Source organism: Rhinatrema bivittatum, chromosome 6 (assembly GCF_901001135.1).
Source record: "Rhinatrema bivittatum chromosome 6, aRhiBiv1.1, whole genome shotgun sequence".
Taxonomy (NCBI): Eukaryota; Metazoa; Chordata; class Amphibia; order Gymnophiona; family Rhinatrematidae; genus Rhinatrema; species Rhinatrema bivittatum.
In genome coordinates, this window is record NC_042620.1 from 207,005,327 (window position 1) to 207,022,729 (window position 17,403).

General features: G+C 42.1%; 1 protein-coding gene across 5 annotated transcripts in view; it reads right to left on the reverse strand.

Moving 5' to 3' along the window:
* Window positions 1–17,403, reverse strand: part of COL6A3 (collagen type VI alpha 3 chain) — a 385,613-nt gene that overhangs the window by 218,869 nt on the left and 149,341 nt on the right. For all 5 annotated transcript variants that reach the window (XM_029606488.1, XM_029606487.1, XM_029606489.1 and 2 more), the window contains 3 exons: window positions 14,841–15,443; window positions 8,665–9,267; window positions 168–517 (listed from right to left, as the gene is read on the reverse strand). In XM_029606488.1, the coding sequence (XP_029462348.1) occupies window positions 168–517; window positions 8,665–9,267; window positions 14,841–15,443 (1,556 nt within the window). The remainder of the gene's footprint in view (window positions 1–167; window positions 518–8,664; window positions 9,268–14,840; window positions 15,444–17,403) is intronic.

A 17,403-nucleotide genomic window follows, 5' to 3' on the forward strand; every position in this document is an offset into this window, starting at 1 on the left:
GCCATCCACAAAATGTAGCAACTCAACCAATATTACAATCAGATTGGCAAAGTGAGGACTAAAAGTGGTGACATCAGACTCCCAGTCAATAGTCCATGATTCTAAGCATGATCCCTTTTACCTTTAAAACTATACAATATAATACAGTATATTATTTGATATCTTACCTTCACACTGTTTTTATCAGATGCTGTAGCAAATTTATTTGCATATGTCTGTAGAGTTTTGGCAGTAAGAACATATGGTCCACGAGTGGCCAACCTTTGAAACTTATCAAAGAGCTCATCTCGAAACTCTGCAAAATCAAATGCTTCCATTGGTCCAGTGGTACTCTGTCCTATGACTGCCACTCGCACCAATGGAGCCTTGGCAGAGGTGCAGCTGATTTTCTCCATCTGGGAAATTCTCTCCAGGATGTTCTTTACTTTTAATTCCATTCCTCTCTGAACTGCAAACATGTTTTGGCCAGCACTGATATCTGACACATCGAATCCAACAATCACATCCAGGTTGCAATCTGAAATGACAAGTTAGTAGTTTACTGTAGAGGCACATAATACAAATAGGTGGCAAAGATGGATAAAAAAAAAAGTACAGCTGAGACATAAGTGGGTAGACAGTAACAGAAGTGAAACTGTCCACCTTATCATGTTTATCCATTTTTAGTGGTTTATTACTGTAGCATTGCATTCTATTTTCAGGTTAAAATGGCTCTCTATGCCTCAGGAACACGGCTGAAAATAAGGAATTTACTTAATCTGAATTTCCTGGTCAACAGATTTATTTATTCGTGTACATTTAGGTCTGATTTTCAAAGTCACTTGTGTACTTTATGCACTTGTGGTTTTATGCATGTAAATGACTGTTATAGTCAGTGCTCAGTTGCAAAAAAGCATGCATGTAATCTGGTTTTGCATGTACTTTTTTGTGGATTGGGGAAAGGTATTGTGAGGATGAAATTGGAACTTATATGCAGATGTAACTTTGTGCAAGTTATTCTGTGTGCATACTATGTAAATTATATGCAAATTTTCAAAGTGAACATATGCATATAAGATAATTTTGAAAATTCAAGGTAAATTATGTATGTAAAACATAAGCAGGCTTACAAGTGAACTTTCAAAGGAATTATGCATGTAAACATAACATACTATCGTAGCAATTTTCAAAAGCCCACTTACACTGGTAAAGTGTCATTGATATGTGTAAAATACAATTTTAAGCATGTAAATGCTTTTGAAAATCAAGCCCTTTATCTGAATGCACACAGTTATAAATTACCTTCCCTAAACCTGAAATATACCATAAGAGTCTAAATGGGAACTCTAGTTCGTTCTCACAAAAGCTGATGTATCTAGACTCTTGTAAAAATAAAATCGCTGATTTCTAAAAATAGGAACTTAAGATGCACTGTAAGGGCTTTTTGTGCATACTAAAAATAGTGTGATATGCAAAAAGGCTATCCCGTGCACAGTAAGATAGATGGCTGAGTCTACTCCCTTTCAACCTCATCTCATGACCCCTCATTCCAGAGCCTCCTTTTCATTGAAAAAGACTCACTTCCTGTGCATGGAAACCTTTGAGATATTTGAATGTCTTTATCATATCTCCCCATCTCACCTTTTCTTTAAGAATAAAGATGTTCTCTTTCTTGGGAAAAGGATTAGGGTTTACCCAGATCTTTGTAAGGTCACTCGAGATAAGAGGAAAATGTTTTTGGCTTTGCAGAATAGGGTTGTATCTTTGGGTGTGGTTTTTTCCCCTCAAATTTCCTTAAATATCAAAGGGCTCACTTTGTTTTTTATGATCCAGTTCAGTTGGAGAAGTTTTTTGGAGAATAGATCTGGTTAGCTGAAGAGGTTTGTGGGCGATGTTAGTTATTATTAGTTCACCATATCTTTTTCTTATTTAGTTTTTATTTTCCTTTGAATTTTTTTCCTTTATACTTACCCTCACCCCTTTTGGGGACTTGATATGCAATATGTAATATAAGAGTATTTCTTTATCATATTTGCTTATTCTTAATGTGTTCATATGTATTTTTTCTTATGTTAAGTTTTGCTTAACTTGATATTTGGAAAATTACAATAAATAAAATTTGTTTTTAAAAAATAGCCATACCCAAATATAAATGAGGGTTCATAATATGCAAATGAAGCCTTATCGGGTCCACAAATGTTTTTTTTATCATGGACTCATTAATACCAAAACTTTTACACCTGCTTTGAACCAGGCCCAAATGTGAGTTGTAACCTTACAGCCTAATTTGGAGAGACTCCCATGTTTCGCAAATGGAGAATGCGACCATTTCGCCCAGGATTGTCCCCACTGTGAAGAAGAAACTATAGACATTAATGTTTTGGCTCCGCATTATTTTCATTTTGCGGACATTCCCAGGCAAGAGACTGGCACTTTTGTAATTTCAGTCACAGTAGATGGCATCCCAACACAGGTCCTGGTAGATTCGGGAAGCGTAAAGACCCTCATTCGATATGAGCTGGTGAAACGGGTCCAAATCAATTATGATAATATGATAATATGGCTCCAGGACCCCCGCTGGACCACCAGGGACTTTTGGCAAGTCTTGGAGGGGTCAGGAGGGTGAGGGGTTGTAGTTAATTAAATTTAAAGGGTTGGGATGGGGTTTTTTTGGGGAAACGAATACATATGTAACTAATGAACGGATCGGGGTCCCCCGAGAACAGATGCAACGGATTTGGGTCCCGACGAATAGAAATACCGAATGGGACGAATCCGTCCCTGCTACACATCCCTACCTCTGAGTCAGAGGAAAAACCACACCCCAGCTCAAAGCTTATGTCCAATCCCTTTAACTGGGAAAGGGAGGGTAAATCAGAGGGATTCAAACGTGCTGAGATGAGGGAGGACGAGTCCTTTAAGTGGCCTATGGAGTACCTACAGAGGAAAGTAGGTAAAGGGGTTCCAGGAGCTCCAGCGACATGTCTGAGCCTCAATATTTCATAGTGAATTGGAGACTTTCTATATTGAGTCATAAGGGGAGTGTGGAAGGGGAGCTAATAGAACAACGTCTAGCTCCCAAGTCCTTTCGCCTGAAAGTCATGCAGCTAATGCATAGCCATCTCCTAGGGGGGCTACCTTGGTGAGAAATAAAGCCGAGATAAAATATTGACCCGATTTTATTGGCTGGGGATATATAACAGATCCAGTGGTATTGCCAGTCCTGCCCTACTTGCCAACTCACCAAACCTGCCGGTGTTTGGGTGGCACCTCTCATTCCTATGTCCATAATTAAAACCCCTTTTGAAAGGGTGGCCATGGACCTCATGTGACCACTAGAGAACAACTCGAGGTAATAAGTATATTCTCATGAGCCTATATTATGCTACAAGATGTCCTTGGTTGGTCCTAATAGCACCAGACTGCCAAGACATCCCTGGTACGCAGATATGATATGATTGAAGAAGACAAAGTTGATCTCATTCAAAGGGATAGCAGCACTCCTCAAGCAAGGGCCAATAGTAATGGCAAATTCATAAAAATTATCTCTTATGGACTGGCTATTGATAGGAGAAGATTTAACAGAAGAGGGTACTCAGCCCAAATAATCACAACCCTACTAAAGGCCAGAAGGAAATTCACTTCCTTCACATATAGTCACATTTGGACAGGGTTGGCACCAATGAAAGCAGGGGATTGTTTCAATCCTGCAGTTTCTACAGGAAGAGCTGGACAAAGGGCTAGCAGTTAACACACTGAGGGTGCAAGTGTTTCAGAGGGCCATGCAGAGAAATATCTGTGGCTGCTAACACAGATGTGGTACGCTTTCACAGGGGAGCAAAGCAGGTGAGGCCTTCTCGTAAGGTCATAGTACCGCCATGGGACCTGAACTTGGTACTGAAGACACTAGTCAGAGTGCCTTTTGAGCCCATCAGGGAGGTTTCCTTAAAAGACTTAACATTAAAGACAGCGATGTTAGTGGCCCTGTGTTCAGCAAGAAGGATCTCAGAGTTGCAAGCGCTGTCCTGCAGGGATCCATACTTTTCCTTTTCAAAGGAAAAAGTGACGATCAGGCTGGTACCCACCTTTCTACCCAAGGTGGAATCGGAATTTCATCTCAATCAGTTCATCTCTCTTCCTGTATTTAGGAAGGTGGAATGCATAGGGAAACACAGAGATTTAAGGTCCCTAGATGTTCACAGGTGCCTCTTAAAGTACCTGAAAATGACCAAAGACTTTAGGAAATCAGTCAGACTATTTATCTTAAAGTAGGCTCACAGATCTTTGGTCCCCTGGTGACAGCCCTTCTACTCCAAAAGGATATCTGGTGTAAAAATCTATTTCTCTGTAAATTAGTAAGAGAAAGACCCTCTGGCAAGCAATGACTATAAGGTGTCACTTCTAACAAACTCCATTTGGGTGAAGCTGGGAGCCCTCACCAGAGTGTGAAACTTAAATATCCTTACTGTTCAAAAGCTTCCTCAAACTGATCCCCTGGTGTTCCAAAATGCCTGGGAGTGACTCAGGGGAATGGAATGGCTCTTTCTATAGTGTGTTCTGTACATGGAAACTAGAGGCCTCCAGTGGCCAGACTGGGGGTATCTGCCACATGCAGTTAGAGTGAAATAATGAGGGGAGGATCCATTCAAAGCAGCCCCTCTCTTTCAGGGTGCTGGAATGACCATCCCTTCTTTAAGGTTTTATAAGCATCTCTCTACTAAAAGACTGGGGGCAGTGCCTTTAGGTTTCTGAGAGCTAGGCGGTAGTAAGGAGCGTTGTTTTGCATTGGTTTTCAGGCCCACTTGGAGGATTCCAGGCAACACGTGCCTGTGGATCCCAACCAGGGTCGAGAGGTGGTTTTTCCAGTCCGCTCACTAGCTGGTTGAGTCTCCCTCTGGGTTGATTTTCAGGATTTTACATTTTTCATGTTAGGAGCCTTGTGAGACCCCTGGGTATCACCTGGACTCAAGGAATAAGGAACCCTAAGTCTGCAGGGCCCTGGGTAGGGAAGACCTGCCTTTCTACACTCTCCATGAGGAAGGAGGTATGGTAGTGATCTGTTGCAGGAAGCAACTCCGATGTTGACTTCAGTCATGGGTAAAAGGGATTTTGATTGTAAGATCCAGGAGGGATTGTTTTGTTACCGCTTCCTTCCTGATCTGGAACAGTGGGAGCTGCCTTTTACAAAGAGGATCCTTCCCATCATGGGATCCGTGAAAGGACTGAGAAAGAAAGAAGTGAAGACAAATTACCTAACTGTGCGTAAGAAATATTGGACACCTTTGAGGACACTGAAATGGAGTCTTCACCCCTGGGGAGAGAGAGGGTCTGGATTCTCTGTGCAGAGACTGAGTTTTTGCATTTTTACGAATTTGGAAAGGATTTTCCTGCCTTTCTAAAGAATATCCTGCCCATCTTAGCCAAGTCCTGGAGGGTAGATATTTCCCTGGCCCTGGTATTAGAAACCCAGGCAGAGATTGAGGGAAAAGACTGTAATTAAAAAATCACAATGGTGCTGAGGATTAAGTTGTTGTGCCATTTACCTATCAGAATTTCTTCAGTGAAGACTTTTTTTTTTTGGGACACTAATACAATAGTCTTCAGTATTTCTTTTCTTGGCATCTATAGCATCCACAGTGAAGGTGAAGTACCCCTCACCCAGAGATAAAAGATTGACAAGACACCTCTAGCACTCTGGGCCTTGCTCAATATTATTTTCCCTGATGAGAGTTGTATAAATGACAGATGAAGACAGTCTGAATATGCTGAAAGCTGGAGAGAGGCTGAAGTTTTGTGGGAATGACTAGAAAAGGTCATTTCAGCAAGTTTTCAGAGTAAACAGGAAATGATCCAATCTGGATTAATTCCAGATCACGATTCACTAAGCATCCACAGTATGTATGTGGATACATACTCAGTCTAGTATGTAGTAAAGTACTAAGCATATAGGGGTAGATTTTAAAAGAAGCGCGATCAGCCTACTTTTGCTTGCGCATCAGACTCAAGCAAAAGTACGCTGGATTTTAGTAGATACGCGCGGAGCCGCACGTATCCACTAAAATCCTGGATCGGCGCGCGCAAGGCTATCGATTTTGTATAGCCTGCGCGCGCCGAGCCGCGCTGCCTCCCCCCGTTCCCTCCAAGGCCGCTCCGAAATCGGAGCGGCCTCGGAGGGAACTTTCCTTTGCCCTCCCCTCCCCTTACCCTCCCTTCCCCTACCTAACCCACCCACCCGGCCCTGTCTACACCCCCCCCTTACCTTTGTCGGGGGATTTACGCCTCCCGGAGGGAGACGTAAATCCCCGCGCGCCAGCGGGCCTGCTGCGCGCCGGGCCGCGACCTGGGGGCGGGTACGGAGGGCGCGGCCACGCCCCCGGGCCGTAGCCACGCCCCCGTACCCGCCCCCAAAACGCTGCCGACACGCCCCCGGAACGCCGCGACGACCGGGCCCGCCCCCCGACACGCCCCCCTCCGAGAACCCCGGGACTTACGCGAGTCCCGGGGCTCTGCGCGCGCTGGGAGGCCTATGTAAAATAGGCTTCCCGGCGCGCAGGGCCCTGCTCGCGTAAATCCGCCCGGTTTTGGGCGGATTTACGCGAGCAGGGCTCTGAAAATCCGCCCCATAATTTTTAAAATATCTGCCAAGAGAAGATAAGGGAATTAAGATTTTACTTAAAAATGAGTATTAATTTAGTATTAATTAATCCAGAAATCAGATTTAATTTGCACTTCAGAAACTATGGGGTGGGAAGAAAGCAAGGGAAGAGAAACAGAAGAGGAGCAACATGTAGAATATTAATAGGAAGGGGGGGGAAAGAAGAGAATAAAGTTAGAAGATACTGTTCAAACTACACAAACAAGATGGCCAATGAAGAGAAAAAGGAGAGAAGAAGGAAGTTGAGAGAAGAATAGTGTGGAAGCAGGATTGTAGGACAGAGAAACAGCAGTGCCAGAGAAAGGATGAGGCTGAGAAAGGAGAGTTGGAGAGGCTATGGGCCGGATTTTAAAAGGGTTACGTGCGTAAATCTGGAGGGAGCCTCTGGCTCTGCTCCTTTAGTAAAGCCCCGGGACTTACACGCGTTGCTGGGACTTTACGTGCGTTGCCGGGCCTTTTGAAAATAGGCCCAGCGCGTATAACCCTTTGAAAATCCGGCCCTTAATGTTCAACTAGTGCCCATTGCCCACACTGCCCACTGCCCAGGCAGAGAGAAAATCAGTAGCAGCTCTGTAAGCAACTCTCCATACTCTATCTTCACCCTCCACAAAGGGAGAGAAAAAACTGTAACAACCTGACATAGAGCTTATGCAGCAGTGCCTGGCTGACTTTATTGACTGGTACAGTAGCAATCTAAAATGGGCAGCAGCCAAAAATTTGTTTGGGAAAAGTTAACTAGGAACTCAGAGAGAATTCAAACTGTGTCCTTCACAGACAGAAGGAATGCAGACAATCTCAGACATGCTCAGTCTTCAAGATCAGAGTCACTGGTCCTGGTACAAAGCGACAGGTTGGATTGAAAAAATGCTTCACTGCAATACGTCATCTCTCTTGTCTCCTTGACAACATGTCAGCCTCACCCATGTCTGCTAGCTGGCTGTTCTATACTTTGCATCAATTCCTAACTACACCTGTTGCTCTCACACTGATTTCTGTGAGGCCATTGACTTTAATAGTTCATAGAAATCATTCATTTCAAAACAAATGAAAAGAATAGGATTTGTTTAAGTTGGGGGTCCCTCTCTATTTCCTTTGTGGACCCCTGAAAGAAACAAATTGGACCCAGTTTGTTTTGGGATGCCCATTCTTTTTAAACAAATGCACATCCCTAGCAGCCATAGGCATAGGTCCACTCTGAAAATTAGCTGGTACATGCAGAATACAGTGTGGCATGCACACACACTTTTACACCTGCTTGTAAAATATATGAAAGTAATAATCAAGATGCGATTTTACATGGGTAATCTTTGATTATTCCCCACAGTATGTTCGTAATGAACAATAGGGTTTCAGATCTGCTTAGCTTGCTATTTAGAAGGATTTCACTTCTCTAATCTCCCCGCACATTAGATTATATGCTGAAATGATTCAAGCAGGCCCAGATTTAGGCATAGGCAACACAGGCAATTGCCTAGGGTGCCAAATTTTGAAGGCATCAAATGCCCAAGCCAAAGATAAGTGCAACTGTGCCAGTTCCAGTCAGTCATCCACTTCAAAGTGGTTCTGCTATGGCATTCTGGGAGTCTGGAGAGGGGTAGTGGTAGAGGGGCTTCACCCACTGATTTCCATGGTCTTTTACCCTTCCACTCCCCCCCCCCCCCCCCCCCACTCTCCAATTCTGCCTATGGGTGCCTAAAATCTAAATCTGGCCCTGGAGTCAAATACCCTCACTGCTAGGAAGACTAAAGGGTTGACCCATTTGAGATCCTCAGTGCCAATTTTTCAGTCAGCTGGCGTGCTGCAGTAGTAGCGACCAACTTCATGCCCTCCCTAGGATCATATATGTTGCCTCTGTGATGTTCAGTCCAATCAGACAGGAGACTGAAACCTAAGTTTGCTGCACAGTGGCACACCGCACTACATCCTAGATGGTCTTTGCATTCATAAAATAAAGTTTTTAGCAACATAGTGAATCTTTTGTGGGATAGTCTTGCAGTCACTTAATCCAAGTATGTGTACATGCTACATACCTTTGGAAACTTCCGGTATCCCAGGGCACAGTTTCTTATGCATAACAGCTTCCAAGGTGGTCAGAATCTGTTCATTCAACTCTGAGAGCTCTTGTACATTGGGTACTCGAAGAGCAGTAGCGCTGTTGCTAGCAAGCTTGGTCACCTCCTCCAAAACAATGTCTTTCAGTCCAATTGCAAATAAATTGACGCCCTTCCCTCCCAGTGACTGAACTGCTCCTTCTACATTGTCAGCAGATTTCCCACCAGTTATAATGAATGCAATCTGAGGCACCCCCTGGTCAATCCTGCTACCAGCTTCCTTTATAAAGTGTTTTTCGTCAAGATGCTTGATGGCAGCTCCTGTGTTTGCAGATCTACCTCCTTTATACCCAACTTTGGAGACCTCATCCAAGATGCGCTCTCTATTGCTGTAGTCTTTTAGGAAGAATTCGTCAGTGACATCAGAGTTGTACTGGGCCAGTCCTACCTGGATGGAGTCACCTTCAGAATAAACTGCATCAACTATGCCATATACAAACTTGAGGACTTCTTCAAAGTTATCTTTTCCCAAGTTTATTGACCCATCCACCAAGAAAACAATATCAGCTTGCTTTTTATCATCTGAAACAAGAAAGAATAAATAAGTGTTAGCAAATGAAATGAATGAGCAATAATTCAAAAATAGATAGAGATCATAAAGAGGATGATATTCAGCTAGACCTTTGCAGACAATGTTAACTATTAATCTTTGTCAGGTTAGCTTTGTTCAGATGTTCAGCCCAAAGACAGTCAAGTTATATAGCAAAGTTAAATTTATCCAAAGTTGCCTGGTTTGCTTTTTGGCATGTCAGAGACCTGGTGGAAGGAGGATAACCATGGGATGCTGTGATACCAGGGTACAAATTATATTGAAATAATAGGATAGATCAAATTGGTGGAGAGGTGGCACTATATATGAAAGAGGGCATTGAATCAAACAGGATAAAAATTCTGCAGGAAACAAAATGCAATATTAAATCTTTATGGGTAGAAATTCCAGGTGAAAAGGGGAATAAAATAGCAGTGGGGGTGTATTGCCATCCACCTGGCCAGAATGAACAAACAGACAATGACATGCTAAAAGAAATTAGGGAAGCTAACAAAATCAGCAGCACAGTAATAATTGGCAATAGTGATCACAACATCATCAAATTTGACTTAATAACTGGAGGAAGAGCACTAAAGAAATCCACTGTGACAGCATTTAACTTTCAAAAAGGTGACTGATAAAATGAGGAACATGATAAGGAAAAAACTGAAATGAGCAATTGCAAAGATTAAGAGTTTAGATCAAGCACAGATGTTTAAAAATACTGGGTGGCATATTCAAAGCGCGTTCAGTGCTCAATAGCTGGATAAGTAGGACTTAGCTGGCTATCTAGCAGGCTGCTGAATATCCGGGTATATTGAATGGCTGCTAGATCACCAGAGAAGTCACTTAAAAAATGAAATGATGAACTAAAACAAGCTGACAGTTTTATCAATGCATACCCCTAGAAATATGATGCTAGAAAAAGACCATACAGCCTATCTAGTCTGCCCATTCATACCAACTATTCAGTTATTGAAACTCCTCCCCTTACTCATGAAGATTGGCTGAGATCCAATAAACGTTTTTTGAACCCTACTAAGAAAGGGGTGCTATGCATAAGTAAAACCTGAGCTGGATATTTCAATATCCAGTAAGTGCTGGATGGTTTAACTTTCACTCTGAAAAATCAAATCAGGAGTCTGGAAGTTATATCGGAATCTGAATTAAATTCAGAAGCCAATATTACTTCAGTCTCAAGTAGTATGCATAAAAAACTGATATGGTATGGCCATTAAGCCCATATCTTCTGAATTCTGATCTAAAAATTATTAGCTATGCACTGGCGCTTTCACACACTGAGTGCTATAATTCTCTGTACCTTGATTTGCCAAAAAAGAAAAAAACAAAAAACCCCTATCCATAAACTTCAGTTCATTCAAAAATAATGCAGTTTGTTTAATTATGGATGGCAATTAGAGAGTTTTGGGAGATTCATTGGCTTCTAACTGATTCTGTTTTACTTTTATTTTTTTGTGTTTGTTTTTATTAATGATGGCTTAAAACATTTTTGTTATTATTTTATGGAAAGTTAATACATAGTCTCATTGGGTCTTATTCTTGTGTTTGTTAATTAGTATTATAGTTTTATTTCATGTTACCTCTTGTTTTTTTATATTCTAATTTGTTTTCTGCTTTGAATATTTTTTTAACAGGTGGATTATACATCAAATAAAGGTTTAGCAAGCAAGTTGCAGGCGATACATTTTTATTGGACTAACTTAATATACCTGTGACTAGCTTTTGAGACTTCTTTTCTTTTGAAAATTATCTTCATCAGGTCAGTGACTCTTAATTCTACACATTCAAATAGATGAAAATGGAGACCACCATTCTTTGCGCTGATCAGTTAAATAAATGCCACTAATAACATACATTGTTTCACTTTCATATAAATCATTAAATGGCAACATTTTGCTTACAATTTAGGCATTCTTACAGTAAATATACTGTGGAATGCTGTATGTTCTCACGTATTTCTGTCTATTTGTGCTTTTTCAATTGATGCATAGAATGTAAAAAGGATCTATTTAAACACAGTAAATAAAAGTTCACATACAAAGGGCTTTGTCTGGTTAAGTTTATGACTTATCCTGACAAACCCCACATTTTGAATTTACTGCCTCACTAAACTGGTAAGTTTTAGCCAGATAAGTCATCACCCAATTAAAAACCCACATAAAAGAAGAGATGGAGCAGAAGCATCCCAGAGCCAGGAATTAAACTTAGTCAGGGCTTATGTTTCACTGGATAGGTCTCTTTGGGTTGAAAGGAGGTCTAAACTTACCCAAATAATTTTAAACTTCACCCAGTGTGTTCAGCAGAATGTGTTTCCCACTGACTATCTTGGCTACATTTACCCAGGTTACTTTATATTTGTCTCCCTGCTCAATATTGGCCTCAAAGGAGTTAAGAAATAATTTGATGTGATGCATCCTTTTCCTTCTGTTCATGTACACCAAAATATCAAGTCGTCAGTTCAAGTCATTCCTCAATAACAGAATATTCAAGGTTAGAATAAATAATAAAGAGTCGCACCCAGTCAAAGCCACTCTCGGAGTCCCTCAAGGCTCCTCTTTATCCCCTACTCTATTTAACATCTATCTTCTACCCCTCTGTCAACTTCTCACTAACCTAAAGGTTACGCATTGTATTTATGCCGATGACATCCAGATTCTGCTACCAGTCTCAGAATCAATAACAAAAACTTTGAATTTTTGGAACAACTGCCTACAATCCATAAACACACTTCTCACCAGTCTGAATCTAGTGCTCAACACTTCAAAAACTGAACTTTTGCTCATCACTCAGGATGAAAACTCCCCTTCAACTCAAATGACCTTAACCACACACGTAAGAGATCTTGGAGTAACCATAGACAACCGGCTGAACTTAAAAAAATTTGTCAACAACACAACAAAAGAATGCTTTCACAAACTACATATATTAAAAAACTTGAAACCTCTTCTCCATCTCCATGACTTCCGCACAGTGCTCCAAGCTATCTTATTTTCCAAAATTGATTACTGCAATTCCATGCTAATCAGTCTTCCAGCGGTCACCACAAAGCCACTACAAATGCTACAGAATTCAGCAGCCAGGATCCTAACCAAGAACAGTAGAAGTGAACACATCACTCCTATACTTAAGAGCCTACACTGGCTCCCCATCAAGTCTAGAATTCTATACAAAGTGTTAACCATAACACACAAAACCATCTACTCACAAACCACACTCGAATTAAACTGCCCTCTCCGATTTCACTCAGCATCCAGACCAATTAGAACAACGTACCAAGGTACCCTTTATGTACCCCCTACCAAGGCCCCAATGAAAAAACGCACCTTCTCAATAGCTGGTCCTACTCACTGGAACAATCTACCATCGGACCTTCGCCTTGAACCTTGCTTACGGACTTTCAAGAAAAAGTTGAAGACCTGGCTAATCACGGAGGCCTTCACCTAAAGTTCCCAAGCTAAAAATAAAGTTATATGCTACCTTAACTGTAACATACATATTTAATGTTCTCCATGCATAATTCTTCATGCACCACATACTCAATGTCTACCCTGTTTGTTGCATGCTCACAGTTTATTGATTTTTATTTTATTTTTATTATTATTATTATTTTTATTAACATTATTACTATTAGAGATGTGAATCGTGTCCTCGATCGTCTTAACGATCGATTTCGGCTGGGAGGGGGAGGGAATCGTATTGTTGCCGTTTGGGTGTTTAAAATATCGTGAAAATCGTTAAAATCGTGAGCCGGCACACTAAAACCCCCTAAAACCCACCCCTGACCCATTAAATTAAATCCCCCACCCCAAATGCCTTAATACTTCATCAACTTTGGGAGGGAAGTACTTACTTGCCCTAAACCAATGGCAGGAAAACTGGCACACTAAAACCCCCTAAAACCCACCCCCGACCCTTTAAATTAAATCCCCCACCCTCCCGAACCCCCCCCCCAAATGCCTTAAATTACCTGGGGGTCCAGCGGTGGTCCGGAACGGGCTCCTGCAATTGAATTGTGTTGTCTTCAGCCGGCGCCATTTTGCAAAATGGCGGCCGCAAAATGGCGGCGGCCATAGACCAACACGATTCGACTGCAGGAGGTCGTTCCGGACCCCCGCTGGACTTTTGGCAAGTCTTGTGGGGTCAGGAGGCCCCCCCAAGCTGGCCAAAAGTCCCTGGGGGTCCAGCGGGGTCCGGAAAATGATCTTCTGCCGCGAATCGTTTTCTGTACAGAAAACGATTCGCGGCAGGAGATCGTTTTCTGTACAGAAAACGATTCGCGGCAGGAGATCGTTTTCCGGACCCCCGCTGTACCCCCAGGGACTTTTGGCCAGCTTGGGGGGGCCTCCTGACCCCCACAAGACTTGCCAAAAGTCCAGCGGGGGTCTGGAACGACCTCCTGCAGTCGAATCGTGTTGGTCTATGGCCGCCGCCATTTTGCGGCCGCCATTTTGCAAAATGGCGCCGGCTGAGGACAACACAATTCAATTGCAGGAGCCCGTTCCGGACCGCCGCTGGACCCCCATGTAATTTAAGGCATTTGGGGGGGGGGGTTCGGGAGGGTGGGGGATTTAATTTAAAGGGTCGGGGGTGAGTTTTAGGGGGTTTTAGTGTGCCGGTTTTCCTGCCATTGGTTTAGGGCAAGTAAGTAAGTTCCTGCCCTCCCACTTCCCCCGATTTACGATTTTTTAACGATAAATCGGGGGAATTGGTATTGTATCATGGCCCTAACGATTTTTGACGATTTAAAATATATCGGACGATATTTTAAATCGTCAAAAAACAATTCACATCCCTAATTACTATTATTATATAATTTATATTTGTATTATTTGCTTAATGTTCATTGTTCCATGTACACCATGCCCATGGTATTTCTAATTCTGGTTATCTGTAAACTGAAGTGATATGTACTTGTAAATGATCTTCGGTATATAAAAGCTTTTAAATAAATAAAAAAATAAATAAATCACAGCTGGTTAATTATGACTGGCATTCTGCTAGAACAGTACCAGGTACTGCAGATTAGAACAGCTTTCAGGTACATTATGCATTAGCCCTCAAAACAGAAATATCAGGGGGTAATTCAGGTTAGGATTAAGGTGCTTTGGAAAAATAATGCCTTTGTCATTGGAATAGCAGGGGGTATTCCAGTTCAGAACTGAACTGCTCATTCAAGCTGTGTATTGGGAATTTAGAACTGGAATAAAACTATAAGTGGTGTTTGCAGATCAGGACTGAAGTATATTGGCAGAGCTGTGTGTGTGTTGGACTAGAAGGGGATATAATATTTCACAAATGAGGTACATTTTCAGAAATATGAGTACTAGAGGTCAGTAATCTCAGCTGAGGAATGGCACAGCAAAGGTTAAACAGGTTAAACAGGATGAGGTGCAGCAAGTTAAGACTCCTATATTTATTGATCATATGTTCAGATAAAACCTACAAAAAACTTTTCCACACTGAGTGTTCCTAGACAAAGTTTCCTTTCAAAAAAGCACATAATATATCAATGCTACTTTTGTTTTTCCAAAGGAAGAATACTGACCAACAGATGGTGTCAACGGAGATTCTGGTGTGATATCCTGAGACTTCTCAATTGCTCTTATAAGTATGCTCTCCATGACTGGAAGATCTTTGAAATCTCTGATTATGAATGAAAGTTGAGGATCAGAAGTAATTGACTCCACTTGGGTTCTGTCTGCATTCTTTGCTCCTACTCCCAGACTTCTGATTCCAGCATCTCTCAAGATCTGAGCAGATCTGCTGACATCATCCTGAGACCTGCCTCCCATGAGCAGCACCAATTGCTGAGGGACTCCTTCTTCTATTCTGCTTCCAGCAGACTTAACAAAAAAGTTCTTGGCTGCATGGTCCAGAGCTTTTCCAGTGTTTAGCGGGGACCCTCCCTTAAAGCGGAGTCGCCTTATATGTTGCAGCACATCAGACTTGGTTTTGTAGGCATTCAGTAGGAATTCTGGGAAGACATCATTGCTAAACTGGAGTATTCCAATCCTCACTCGATTTTGTCCCACATCTAAATTTTGAACAACCTTTAATATGAAGTCACGTATGTGAGGGAGTCCGGTCGGCCCAACATTGTCAGAGCTGTCAATGAGAAAGACAATGTCCTGTTTTTCACCATCAGGACCTATAAAAAGTAATAGATGGGGTGAGAAAAAGATGACAAAAAATACATATGAAGACATCAGTTATATAGCAGAAAGGAGAAATCAATCCATGTATTTCAGCCACATTTCTGTAGCTTGTTTCTGTTGATTCAAAGAATAGATGTACAAATTCTGCTTGCATTTTTAAAAAAATCAATTTTGTACATCGCCACTCATGTACCCATGTTAAGAAAAATACACTGGCCTCAAGCAGCGAATCCAAGTAAAACTCTGAAATATTACCTATGAATTAGAAACTCGACGAAACTAATCAACAGAGAAAAAGAGTGCATTGGTTCATAGCTGACCTGAAATTGTCTTTCCTCAATGGTACAAGTAAGCATGTTTTTCATCTACATTCATACTTTTAGCTGAATTTAGAGGAGTCTGTCCCGGGACAGTATGTAGGTCAGGGCTTCTAAAATGGGGGTCACAAAACCTTCAGCTGGAGGTCACAAGTACCTCAATTGGCAGCAGTAGCAGCATTGTTAGTATAAATTAGTGCAGAATGTGTGAGCCAGAACACGTTCACAGGCCTTGTGCTTGCTTGAGTCTATGTGGTAACAGGAAGCACTGTATGAGGTGGGTGCAAGGGCCACTGCAGCGTCTTTGAGCTTGTACTGGCTCACACGACCTGCGCTGACCTTCATGATTTGCTGCTGCCACCTAGTACAGATCACTGTCGGGCTTGGGACCAGTCACGAGAGGAGGGCGAGCATGCACAGGCCAGTGAGAGATACATGCGTGACTCAGATTTAAAACATGCGCGGGTACGTGCATATCTCCCGCTATGCACACAAATCCCAAATATCCCAAAAGGGGCATGGTGTGGGCAGGCCGAGTCCTTAAAATGAAGTCAGCGCATAAGTCATTTATGTGCACAAGCATGCACCGTGGTCTCCCCACAGCATAACTTTACCTCTGCTCTGGACAGCACTTAAATCATATAACAAAAAAATCTTAGGCTTGGCAGCAGACTTTTTTTAGGGTCAGGGCTAATAGGGTAAAAGAGAGGCAAGTTAGGGGCTTTAAGAAGTCCTCTCTTTTACTGAGGCGAACTGGGAATGAACTGGGGAAACAGGTCATTGTGTTGGTGCGCACATCTACTAGAATTCCCCCCACTTACGCCCTCAAGTCGCCATTTGCTTGCAGATGTGTGCATCAATATAAAATCAAGCACACGTGTACGCGTGTATAGCCGATTTTATAACGCGCACGTATACATGCCCGCATGTTATAAAATCGCCGCTTCCATGTGTGCACCCCGGCAAACACATGCACATGTGCGCCCACACATGGGTCTTAAAATTTACCTCTATATATTGAACTATATGGCCATACTTTTGGGACAAAGGTACACGCTATTTTATAAACTGTATAGCTTCTGCTGTAACTTTCCAAGCGCCAACTTACATGCATATGAACTGACTTATGCAGACTGTTGAAAACTGATTTCCCTAATTAAAGCAGATATACAATATAATAATTTTCATATTGGATGCAAAGATAGTCATTTTTGTGCATTTCCCACAAGTGAAGATGTGTACATACATAAAACATGCCTTGGAAAATTGCCTGGCCTCTATATGGATAAAAGAATACACGCAGAGTAAGCACATACAGTTTTACCCATGCACTCTGTCTGAAATTCACTGCATTTCCAGCAGTGGAGAGGAGGATGGGAATGAGAATCTGCATGCATACAGGCCCTTTTTCCTCCTTATTTTTGAGGGGCCTTTACATTAGTCAAATGAGATATTTTGCTTATCTTCTAACTTAATCTTGGTCTTGGCACTCTCTGACCAGATTCTGACACTCCATATCTAAACTGTTGGGTCACTCAACCCTAGTAAGTCCCCTTCCTTCCTCCCCAGTGCAGTATGGTTTGAAGGGCTGGATGACAAAAAATTTGATAATCCTTAGGAACCTGTATACCAAAGT